This window comes from Ceratotherium simum, chromosome 3 (assembly GCF_057802395.1).
Source record: "Ceratotherium simum simum isolate JZ-2026a chromosome 3, ASM5780239v1, whole genome shotgun sequence".
Classification (NCBI taxonomy): Eukaryota; Metazoa; Chordata; class Mammalia; order Perissodactyla; family Rhinocerotidae; genus Ceratotherium; species Ceratotherium simum.
The window spans coordinates 57,308,286-57,321,091 of record NC_141902.1 but is presented as its reverse complement, the minus strand read 5'-3'; the positions used below and the strand labels follow the sequence as shown (position 1 = coordinate 57,321,091).

Sequence of the window (12,806 nt, the reverse complement as noted above, 5' to 3'; positions counted from 1 at the left end):
TTTTTTAAGGAGTAAAATATAGATATTTTTAAAACTTAAATCGATAATTAAAAAATACTAAGAAAATAACGGCTTAATGTGGGTAGATTCCAATCTTTATGCATTCAGTTCAAATTTACCTTCTCCCCTCTTTCTTTTGACACTTGTCTTTTGTCATTCATATCACATTTGTTACCCAGGATCATTCTTTCTACATCTGAAGAGGCATGCTGCAGAGAGAAAATAATATGTTATAAAAACAGCCTGAGAAAAACACCATTATTCAACAGACAAATCCAAACCTGTGAGAAACATATCCATGAATTTAATAGACAAATAATCTTTCACTCAACACAAGGCCTGATTCAGAGAAAAATTTAAAAGATGGGAGGAAGGGAAAAGCTACAGCATAAGAGCACAGGCAAACTTTTTTCCCAAAGGTGTGCAGTTATTCTCATGTCTTTTTTTGCAGAGGAACAAAGAGAAATAAAATTTATGGTTATCTAACAACACAACTTACATATATTAGTTTGGGTCAGAGAAGAAAAAAAAACTCTGAGTAAGCCAATTTGAAAAAGGTATTCTGGATTCAAACTACTTAAAAATTAAATGCATGTAGGTTAATATAAAGGTGTACAAAATTATTTCAGAGTCAGATTTCTTTCTGAAATGTCAAAGGCTTAAAAAAAATCTTAATACCAATCAATCTGGAATTAAATCAAATTTCAAATATCTAAGATGGAGAAAATGTTAGAAGGGCAAAATGACAAGTTGCTGGAATAAAGATATATTTTTGCCAGTCAAACAGCATGGTGGAACAAACAAAATCTGGAAATCAGATGTTCTAATCCTAGCTCTCCTTTTTAAAGGCTATACAAGCACAGACAAGTCACTTCTTTCTGACCTCAATTTTCTCATGTGTAAAATGGGGACTTGATTAAATTATTTTCAAGACCTGGCCCAAGTTTAAAATTCTGTGAAACTGCTCCTCTGTCTGCATCCCCCTGTCTGGCAGAGTGGTCAGACTGGCATACAGGAGATCTCGCGCCCTCCATGGCGCTCCACACAGCAAGAGGGCCTGATTGGTCCATGCCCTACTTCTCAGCAGCTCAGCTGCCTCTTAGAGACAGGAGTCCTTTACAAGCACCCAGCAGGTATCATCATTCCAGTATCATCTTGATGATCTCCAGAATCATCGTTCTCTTGCCATACATACCTCTTCAATGTTTCTTATCCAATTTTTAATATTGTCAAAGGACTTTTCATTTGTGATGTCATAGACCAGCATAATTCCCTATAGGAGGAAAAAAAGATCTTAATTTAGTCCTTTATATATTTAAAGTTATAGAATATAATGTCAATGTACTCCTCCTCTCCAGAAACCTTTTGTTTGTCCTTTTTTTTGTCTTTATAAAAGGGATTCATAATAAATTTTAAAAGTACAGAGAAGCAAAAATAAATAAGTTCTTCCATTGTCTCACCATGTAAATAAATATGCTGTTAACATTTTCACTGTTAACCTTTAATCAATTTGTGATCATGGTAAAGGTGATACACCCTTTCTGCCTGACCTCACATGATAAGAATCGGCACCAACTGGAGCAGAAAGAGTGTTTAAGTTAAAATAGAGACACCATGGAGAGTAAGAGGCAACCACTTCTGTTCTGCACTTATTTATTCCAAGCAGAAATTGTCTTGCTCCTTACTCCTCTACTAAGACTGTAACGATACTTCTTTAAAGTTATTTCTTTTTATATGGGCTGATCAAAATGTCACTACAAATCTAAGTAAATCACAGACACTTAAAATATAACGCATTTGTTATACAGGTTTAATAAAAGGCATTTTCTTCGCATTTTTGAAGACTCCATGTCAGGTATTTCTAAAGAGTTTATCTTCCAAATGTTTCAACTAACACCTGTATGCTAACTATCCCCAAATCTATATCCTCAGTCCATACTTCTGTACTAAGTGCTAGATCCACCCACCTGCCCATACATTCAACAAGCATTGAGTGAGCAGCTACTATGCTATATTAGGCTGATGCTATATTAGCATCAGCAGGGAACAAGAGAGCAGGGAACAAGATAAACAAGTCCCCTTCCTTTCACGGATGGCTGGCAAAGAAAACAGACAATGAGCCACTAATTATACCATTACTTACAATTTTGACAATTGCTATGAAGAAGCCTGGGGAGCTCTGAGTACAAATGCTAATCTAACCTGGTTGAGGAGCTCAGGTGGTCAGAGAAGGCTTCCCTGAGAAAATGACATTAAAGCCAGGGCCTGAGGGTTGAGTAGACTTGAACTAGGCAAAAGCATTGAGGCTGGGGTGAAGAGGGGAAGCCCATGGTGCCTGGCACACAGCAGAGATGTAAATATCCTCCTGAATAGGAAGGCTCAGAACCCACTGGATCAAGTAACAGAAAGTCAGCTTAGCAGGAGCACACAAATTTAATGGGAGAAGGGCACCAAATGAGGCTGAAGGGATACTTAGGGTCAGATGTGCCTTGGAGACCACTGAGGACATCAGCTCCTAGATGTCCCCTGTGGTCACTGAAAACTCAACTAAGTAAAACATGAGGCTGTCTTCATCCCCTCCAAATCTTCCAATCCTCCTTGTACTTTCATTCTAATGAAGAGCAATCCAACTCGGTCAGCCAGCCCAAGCAGGGAGTAATCTCCTCCATAGCCAGTCAGCTGCTACGTCCTGTAGACCCAATGACCTCAATATTTCCAGAATCTGACACCCCCCTAAATGCATGGCCTTATTCCCATTCTCATCAATTAGCCTTTACTTGGATTTCTGTCATAGTCTTTCATTGGTCTTCCTGCTTTCATTCTTAACTTCCTCTAATCCACTCTCCATAAGGGCACCAGAGTTATCACTTCATTGCTTAAAATCCTTCAGTACCCCTCCACTACACTCATTATTAAGTTACAATTTCTTAGCATGGTAAACAAAGTCTTTCAGAGTCTGATCTCCAACTCTGTAAATAAATATAAACGTAAATAGGGGCCGGCCGGGTGGTGTAGCAGTTAAGTTTATGCATTCTGCTTTGGCAGCCCGGGGTTCGGATCCTGGGTGCGGACCTACTCACTGCTCATCAAGCCATGCTGAGGCGAAGTCCCACAAAGAAAAGCTACAACTCTACAACTATGACATACAACTATGCACTGGGGCTTTGGGGAGAAAAAAGAAAAAAAAAAAGAGGAAGATTGGCAATAGATGTTAGCGCAAGGCCAATCTTCCTCAAAAAAAAAATGTAAATAAATATAATTTATACAAAAAACACAAGTGCACATAGACAAAAGAATCTAGGAAACACAACAAAATGTTAACAGAAGCTTTCTCTCAGGATGGTGGGATTTTGGATGATTTCTTGGGATTTTACAAGTTTTCTATACCACACGTAACCTTTTGACAACCAGAAAAATATATATTATTGTTTAAATGACAAACAATATTCTCTTCTATCCACCCTCCTCCCAGACTCAAATGCAAATGTTTCACTTTGGCTGCACTGTAAAGGAGATTTTTCAAAGGTCAATGCAAATAATTTTATTTTTAAAAAATCAAAGTAGAGAACTGTACACTTAAAATGGTAAATTTTATGTATATTTTACCACAATTAAAAAAAATCAAAGTGGAATCTGAATAATTGCTGATTCAAAGAGTTCAGCTGCCTATAATATTAAAATTGACCAAATAACTGCCATAGCTCTATACCCTTTGGGCTATACGGACAACCTTGATCTCTACTGTCTTATGTCTGTCAAGTGGCACTCTGGGTGGTTAGCACAGGAAGTGTGAACACAGTGTAGTGGTTGAGGGCACAGGTTGTGGAGTCAGAGGCGTCACGCCTGGGCTCTACCATGTACCACCTGGGGGATCCTGGAGATGTTATTTTATCCCTCTCAGTCTCCACTTCCTCATTTGTAAAATGAGGACTGCACATCTTCCACACTGGATTCTTTTCTGAGGATCTACTGAGATATTATTTGTAAAGTACCTAACCTGGAACCCAGGACACAGCTTGGACTCAATAAATGGCAGCTATTATTAATTCATATCTTTGGTTTCAATAGCAGAAACTCTTCAACTATTTCCTATGTTTGTAAGCTAACTGATATTACGAATCAGCGAGAAATACAAAATCAAGTATATCAGTTTAAACTTTACATATCTGGTATATACCTATAAGAACAGCTTCCTTAGAGTTCACAAGATGGTGTTGGTCTATGAGAAATGTTGATAATGTATTTATATAGTCCTTTTTTGTCCCAAAAGCCCAACTGTCCATCAGGGTTAATGCTGACTATGAATGTTGCTGAATAGTCTGAAACAAACCAAAGGACTCTGCCATGGTGGCAGACCTAGTACAGTATTTATCAATATGCTGCATACCAACCAAACTAAACCTGCCAGAGCCACCACTTGCTGAAAACGAGAACATACCGCAACGAGAACATGAGGGCCTCACATCCCACTAGAACAGATGACCTCACAGAGCAAAGACACGAGGAAACCAGGATTTCTCAGAGATCTATCTAAGAGTGATACCCCTTCAGCAAGTATTTATTGAGCATCTTATGTGTCAAGCACTGGCATTACAGCAGAACAAAAACAGAGACAAAAGTCCCCACCTTCAAAATGGAAAATACAATTCTATCTTAGAATAGCAACAATTTCTAATTATTTGAAGTAATGTGAAGAAAGACTAGGCAGTAGATAAATGAAAACGACAGATGATCCTCACATCTAAATTAAATAAGACATTTCAATGACCTCTTTCCTCGTATCATGAACTATAGCTAGTCACCCAGGCGAAACATTTGCTCCACATTCTAAGTGTTCCTGTCCACTCTCTAGTGAAAATGAGCATACAAGTGGTGCCAAGACACCACTTCTAGAAAATAAAAAAACTGCTCAAGAGAAAAGGCTGTGTTTCTAAGATGGCTCCAATCAAAAATACCTGTGAACTATTCCAAATCATCCCCATTAAGATGTTCTCATTTATCCCTAAAATCCTTCTTGGAGGAAAGAAATGGCAAACTTCTTCCTGGCACACAAGGTAAGTCCCTTCCTTTTGATTCCAATCTAAGCAAAATAGAGAGCAGCTGACAACTGTTTTTCTGAAATGATGGCCTTTCACAATCTTAAAAGTATTATTATAGGGTGAAGTGTGGAAAACACATATATATAAAATTCTTAGTGGTATATAGTGCAAAGGTGATAGAGCTTTAAAAAGGAATCTCTAATCTTTTTTGGGGGATGAGTTACTGGTACTCAGATAATGGAGCGTGAGGGGCAGTGGAAGAGGAAGGGAGGGCAGCATGATAATGAAGGGATCCGTGGATTCAGATGACATCTTCCTGGAGGCGAGGGGACAGTTATCTCCTCTTCAGCTCTGTCACACCAACACCACTCCCAGGAACACAACAGTTTTTTAAGCAATGAGCTGGGCATGATGGCAGCTGGTACCCCACAATCTACTAGGTTCAGCTTCATGATCTCAACTACTCAACCTTCAAAGACTCTCTGACACATCGGGTTTTATCATAATGCAAAGCTCCAACATGTGCCAGGCTTAGGCCTAAAAGCCAGAGACAAAGTCCTGGTCTGGGCCTGTCATTCTAGGCATGGTTCAGTACAGCTCTGCTTCTAAACTGCCTTATTCACCACTGGTACTCCCAGTACCACACAGAATCTGTCTTGAACCAAAAAGCAATATAAATGAGTTATATAGATAAAGCACCTTAGGATGGAAAATAGCCAAGTGATGAAGTTATGATAACAAGGTTAAAGCTAGGATGTAGCAAAGAAGGACTTGGTAGTCAAGATTCACCAGATTATAAGCCTCAAAGAGTCACAGATCATTCAGCTACTTCCTGGCCAGCTGGCAGGATGCTGGTGGAGGAGACTCCAGAGAGATGAGTCATAAGCAGTAGATGTTGTGGACCTGGTGAGAGATAAGGGATGATGGTGGCAGGGCTGAATGATGAGAGGGTGCAAGAAATGAAGACTTAGTCACGGAGTTTGTGGTTTCCCAAGAATTGGCAAAAGTATGAATAAAAGGAAAAAATCACAAAAATATACAATCACCTCAGAATGTGTGAAGGAATTCTGAAATATCTACAAGCTAATTATCTGATTAATATTATGAAGACCAATGGCAAAGTACATAGCTACTAAACACAAAACATAAAAAACCATTTAAATGTCTTGTTTTCACATCAAAAAATCTATTCTCATTGTCCTAGACTCCAGCTTGAATCCTATAAACTTGACAAATGAATATTCATGTTTTACTTTCACCTGAAGAATTACAAAACCCTAAAACACACTCACCATGGCTCCTCTATAGTATGCTGTTGTGATGGTTCGAAATCTTTCCTGACCCGCTGTGTCCCTAAAATTTGAAACAAAGGAGAGAGTGGTTTTAAAAGTCATCACCAGGATCACTGAGGAGAGACTCTAAACTCTAGGGGATATAATTCCGGTCTGCTTACAAATGCAGTGGTTTCAGGGGAAAGGGGAATGAAACACAAAGGGAGCCTACTGTGCATCTGTGAGCTGGAGGCGGTGGTGGCCATGGGAGCCTGTCAGAAGTTCACAATGACTTGGGTGAAAAACTTGGACACTGATGATAAAAGCAGCAACAGGAAAATACATGGCCCTCTAGGAACTGGCATGTTATATTAGTCAAACACATGAGGTAGAGAATCGAGAATAATCTTGGACTCCTAGAGGTAGTTATAATCCTTTTTATAAATGCCTAATGATTAAGGCATTTTTCTTTCTTGATTGAAAGTCTGATTTCTGTACAAAGCAAGCAATTGGACTTACTACTGGGTAAATTCTGCTCAGCAGAGCACACTAAAAGGATCTCTTCAACTTTTTCGCTGTGGAGCCCACGATTAAATGGGAGCCTGCAGTTCAACACAAAACCCTTGACAATGTTTCCAAAGACTTGAAAATATGAAAAACACCTCAAAATTACATAAACTTTCGTACAGTCTCACTTTTTAGCTGATAGCATACCATTAAAATACTTTCTGAAAAACACAAAAATTTCTAATTACATTTATTGAAGCAATCCCTATAAAGGAATTCAAATTTCCTTGTTATCTGGGAAAATCAATATTCCTAAATTTGCAACTTACAGCCAGAACTAATTCACTCCCTGTGCTACTAAAACAAATTAAATTGTAAAATTTAATTGCAGGGGAGAAAGGGGCATTTGTGGAAATATACTAGAAATCTACTGCATATCAAACCCAAATAAGAGACGAAGGCCCAAGGGAAATATGGCAAATTAAAAACACTAATAAATACCTTAACCTTTATGTATACCTTACAAAATACTTTCACTTGGTGCTCACATGATGCCCCCACAGCCCAGTGTGGTGGCATCACCATCATCCTCGTTCTGCAGAAGAGGAAACAGGCTCAGGTGGGCTGTGGTCCCAGCTCCGCCACTAGACAGCTCATCCCTTTGAATGAGATTCAAGCATCCTAGGTCTTGGCTGTTTAGTGCAGGCCTCACACCACAGTAGTCTTATCCTGCCATTCTCTCACTGGTTGGGATTAATCACACAGGGCACTTGTGTGGTACATGGCAAACAAATCACAGGGAAAATAGAAGCCAAGCACCTTTGAGCAGACTAATCATATTTTCTTGATTCAAACACACTACTTGATTTAGAACCAGCTTTGCAGCAAGGATGGAGGAGAAACCTCACAGGTCGTGAAGATTGAATGGAGACTATTTTGCTGCTCAGAGTATTGAGAAATAGTGCCATGATGTTATGGCCACTCTATATTAAGTTCTAATTAGCTAATCAGCCACAGGCTCCTAGAAACACTCCTGATTGCTATGCTCAGGACTACACAGCACAGAGTCAAAAATTCTTTTGCTCCCCTCTTAAAAATTTTTTTTTTATCTTTAAAATATTTGGCTTCTTACTAAATACCAATAGATGAAAAGGGCAGCCTGTGGTGTTCTTTTTCCAAAGAAGTATACTGGGAGCCACTACCCTAGGCTAATATATAAAGCTGACATGATATTCCAGGAGATTTGGGTAGTTGTCCCAGTTTTATCAGTAATGCAGACATGTGCCCTCAGATGGACTTAACCACTCTAAGTCCTAGTTTCTGTCTCTGTAAAAGAAGGGCTGGTAGGGGGGTCAGCCCGGTGGTGTAGTGGTTAAGTTCGCATGTTCTGCTTTGGCGGCCTGGGGCTCACAGGTTCAGATCCCGGGCACGGACCTACACACCGCCTGTCAAGCCATGCTGTGGCGGCATCCCATATATAAAGTAGAGGAAGATGAGCACAGATGTTAGCCCAGGGTTGATCTTCCTCAGCAAAAAGAGGAGGATTGGCAACAGATGTTAGCTCAGGGCTAATCTTCCTCACCAAAAAAAAAAAAAAAAAAGGAAGGGCTGGTGGATTTCAATGTAATGTTCAACTTCTATCCGGGCTCTGAGTCAAAGAAGAAAAACAGCCTAAGGAAAAAGCTGATATATATTACTTTATAATTTTGCCCTGCCTCATTCTTAGTCAATGCTGCTTTAAATTTCTAAGCTTTGTCTACTGCTGTCATCATCACATATTAGATCAGTAAACATCATCAAAAACCTTCCTCAAGCCTCCAATCTATATAGCTCTAAACGGCTCCCTCCACATGGAAGGGCCTATAACGAAAAGAAATTAAACCAGCTTATAGCAAGTTAAAAAAAACCTAAGAGCTTCTGAGTTCAAGCCAAAAATATTCAACCTGCCAATCTGGAAGAACCATATACATTCATGGTTGTTGGACAAATTCTTCAGCAATTAACCAGACAGAGTTGGATGATCATAAGGAGATCTTGGCCTTGCGTATTGCAACATGAGAGATGAGACGCAGGATTTTTTTCTCCCTTATTTCCCAGTCTAGTGTTCCTCACTGTTTTACTTAATGAGAATAAATATGCAAATAAATTATAAAATATCAGAGCTGGAGGGGAACTCAGATATCATCAGTCTAACCAATCAATTTACAAATAAGGAAAAGTAGGCCTAAGAAGGGAAGCAACTGGCACCAAGTCCTCAATTTAGAGGTAGTCAAGACTAGAACCTAGATCTGCACTTCCCATTCAGGGCTCCTACCACTTGACTACTTTGTCTTATCTGATTTCACAGCTATAATGAAAAAGTAATTTACACTCTTTAGAATTTAGTTTCCTCCCCTATAAAATTAGCATTTTGGAAGAATGAGTTCTCAGATCTCTTCTGGCTGTAAGAGTTAGTGATATCATTCTGTACCTTCCCACTCTTGATGGAGATAACTGAATACTTACCCATTTCCCCTTGGTTCTGATAAAGAAAAGATGTTTTAACTATCATAGGATACCTCTAACTTATCACAATTCACATTTTAAATTCCACTTTCAATTTCTGATTAAGGTAGAAACTCTGTGTGTATATATATATTTTTCACTTACCATATCTGAAGCTTAATTTTCTTTCCATCTAGTTCTATCGTTCTGATTTTAAAATCAATTCCTGCCAGAAAAAGAAAGACATGCTAAATTTCTTCAAATATAATCCAAGTCTTATTAGGAAAAGGACAAAGGTTTCTATTGAAAAAAGCTCTCCAACACACTGGAAAATGTGAACACAGAGAGGGTGTGAATGGTATGTTTCCTCTGAATACGAGCTGAAGAAAGGAATGCTAATTACTCTGCAAAGAATTCCCATACATGTTAAATGCAACGTATTATATGCCTCACTATTTTGACACAAATGGATCACATCCCTCAAAGTTACATAATTTAGATAGATTGAGAACATGCCATATTTTCTACTTCCTGAAATACATATAAGAAATGCTTCCTACTCCTTGTGCCCCGTCCTTCCCTAAAGGCCGCAGGACCTCTTTACAATGTCTTCTTTTATGTCATTCCATTTGTTTCTTTAGAATCTGCAACTGGCTAAGGGGGGGGTGGGGGGAACCCTGCCTATCTGAGACCTATTTGTAATCTTGAAATAGACAACAATCACACCAAAGCTAATCTAGCAGAACAGCTTCTCAATCCTTCTTTCCCCTCACTAATAACCATGTATTATTAACAAATACAATCTGATACCAACTATCCTCAGGTTATCTGGCTCATGTTTCCTCCTCTAAGGCACCTCAGTATTGCAGGGTCTATGGTGGCCGACGCAAAACTTAGCAACACAGCATGAATATTATTCTTAGCATTACACAGAATTTACTGTGGCCATCACTCATTTAAGACTTAATACACATTGATTTTTATGATTTATCTTTCAATATATTTCCAGATCCAGTGTAACAAAGACCCTCTAGGGATTCTCTTCTATCCTTTATCTCTTTTTGGTCCTGGCATCGAGAACAATGCCCAACACCTTATAGGCACTAAATAAAAGTTTCTTGATATTAACATTTAAAAAAAATTCATAATTTTCCAAATTCATAGAAACAGAAAATAGAATGGTGGTCACCAGGGGCTGGAGAAGGGGGAAAAGGAGAGTTGTTGTTTAATGGGTATAGAGTTTCAGATTTGCAAGATGAAAAAGTTCTGGAGATCCAGTTTACCACAATGTGAATAAGCTTAACACTATTGAACAGTACACTTAAAAATGGTTAAGATGGTAAATTTTATGTGTTTTTCACCACAATGAAAAAGAAAAAAAAAAAATTCATGACTTTCAAAATGCCTTACTGTATTATCTGGAAAATAACTTGCTCAACTGGAAGGCTAATGTCCAACATTCCATCATCTAATAGTTTATTCACATTTTAAATAAGAGAAGATGTATATCAAAATGCCTGTTCAAATGAAAACTTTCCTCGTTCTAGCTTATGAAGATGATAACTCCTGTTCTTTCCAGGTGGTTTCTTCCTGTAGTTGGGAGTCATGGGCAACTTTTCCACCTTCATTCAACAAAGCCATTTTGAGGCTCCCTTAAAGTCTCAGTTACTCTCCATTCATTTAAAATATTCGGGAAACTTTCTACTGACCTAGCCTTTTGTTTTTTGAATTTGTTAGAACGATTACCTTTCTGTTATCTGAAAAAGTTCTACCATTATCTGTGATACTTAACCATCTTTTCACTATTCATAGGTTTTCAATGTTTCTAAGAGTTGTGAACTTGTATTTAGCTTTTGTTTATGCTGCTGTCAGGAGCCAGTTGATAGTAATAGGGTTCAGGGCAGGCTGCCCCAGAATGTGACACTCTGGCATGTGGATTATTTTGAGCTGAAGAAAATCAAGGCCCAACAGGCTCAAGAAGAGCTTTTTACCTCCCCCTTAACTGCCTAAAAGATTTTAGATAGGAGGCCTGTACCAGGAAGTCAGCTATTACTAGAGATAATTTTTTACATCAGAAAGACTTATCCACATGGCATGGCAGACATTTGTTTACCAAACATTTGCTCTTCCCATCTTCCTGTGAACTGTCTTCCTCCCCCTTTTTAGTCTCAGACCCCTACCCCTTCTTAGCTCAGGATAGCATACAAGCCTCAACTGCCTGACTGTTGAGGAACCTCATATCTTTTGGGTTCCCGCATGTATGAAATAAAACTTATTTTTCTCCTGTTAATCTGTCTTATGTCAATTTAATTATTAGACCAGCCAAAGAACCGAGAAGAGAAGAAAGGAAAAGTTTTCCTCCCCAAAAGTTTTGGTGCCCAATGTGGGGCTCCTCACTGGCTGGACACTACTTGTTTAGAGGCTGCTGCAGCGGTGAGATCCTGGGACCTCTGACAAGCCCGGCAGAAGGTAAGAATTCTCACCACATCAGTCTCCTGGATCTCTGCCTGCAGGGTCTGTTGGAAGCAAGAGTTTCCTTTTCTTTTTCTAAATTTACATTAGCAGGAGAAAATATTTGGGTGAACTTGTTCCTTGGATATAGTGACTTTGGTAAAAATTTGTGATGAGTAGTCTTGTATTCTATTGACCCCTTTACTCCCAGAGATGGTCACTGTTTTCATTTGTCCCTGTTGTAAAATTTGGCTGGACAGAAATGTGGGTTGCACCCCATTTGCAGCTAGATATGTGTCTAAGTCTTTCTTTTGGTTATCTGTGGGAATGAACTTTCTGGATCTTGTGAGGACTGCATCTTTTCACTCTCTTGTGGGACACCTCTAGTGTCCTTGGTTAAGCCATAAAAAGGCTTATTGGTTTGAGTTGCTATTGAGATTAATATAAGATCCTACTTGTCAATGGCCAGATGATGGATTGTTTGAATTGGCTATATTTAAAAGATAAAAAAAATTTTTTTGAGAGCTCTCATCCTAAACAATTGTCTTACTGATACCTATGGAAAGATCAAGGTGAAAAGTATATACAAAGGAATATAATGGCTAGGTAGGGACTCACTTAATACGATGGAAGAACAGAAATTGGAACAAAATTAAAATCCATTATCTAATGTAAATTCCCCTTCTCCACCCTCTTTACATCCCTTTATCCCCAACTTCCTGTTCCTGACCCTCCAGAAGATCTTTTGGATCTCTGGGCCCCTGGTCTAAACCCCTCCTCTTAAAATTCAGCCCGTTGCCTCTGCATATTCCTTTAGATCCCCAAAACTCCTTCACTTTGCCCAGAAAATCCCTTAAACACCCAGCTGCCTGTTTTAGCTTCCCTTTCCCTACAAGATTTACAGAGAACACTCCAGCCTAATCTCTACGCCCAGGGTATACAGGTTACTCAAGTAAATGCTAAGCCAGGAAGTAAATTTAGCAGACGCACCTAGGATGGACAATAAGGCTCGTTTTGCTGGGCTCTAAAATCAAGCTCTGCCAGCTTCAGGCCT

The 12,806-nt window shown here is 39.0% G+C and overlaps 1 protein-coding gene across 1 annotated transcript in view; it reads right to left on the bottom strand.

The window, feature by feature from the left end:
- Window positions 1-12,806, bottom strand: part of RAB8B (RAB8B, member RAS oncogene family) — a 67,000-nt gene that overhangs the window by 8,603 nt on the left and 45,591 nt on the right. Inside the window, exons 2-5 of the mRNA XM_004421665.3 lie at window positions 9,467-9,527; window positions 6,332-6,392; window positions 1,196-1,273; window positions 120-209 (exon numbers count right to left, since the gene is read on the bottom strand). Coding sequence (XP_004421722.1) covers window positions 120-209; window positions 1,196-1,273; window positions 6,332-6,392; window positions 9,467-9,527 — 290 coding nt within the window. The remainder of the gene's footprint in view (window positions 1-119; window positions 210-1,195; window positions 1,274-6,331; window positions 6,393-9,466; window positions 9,528-12,806) is intronic.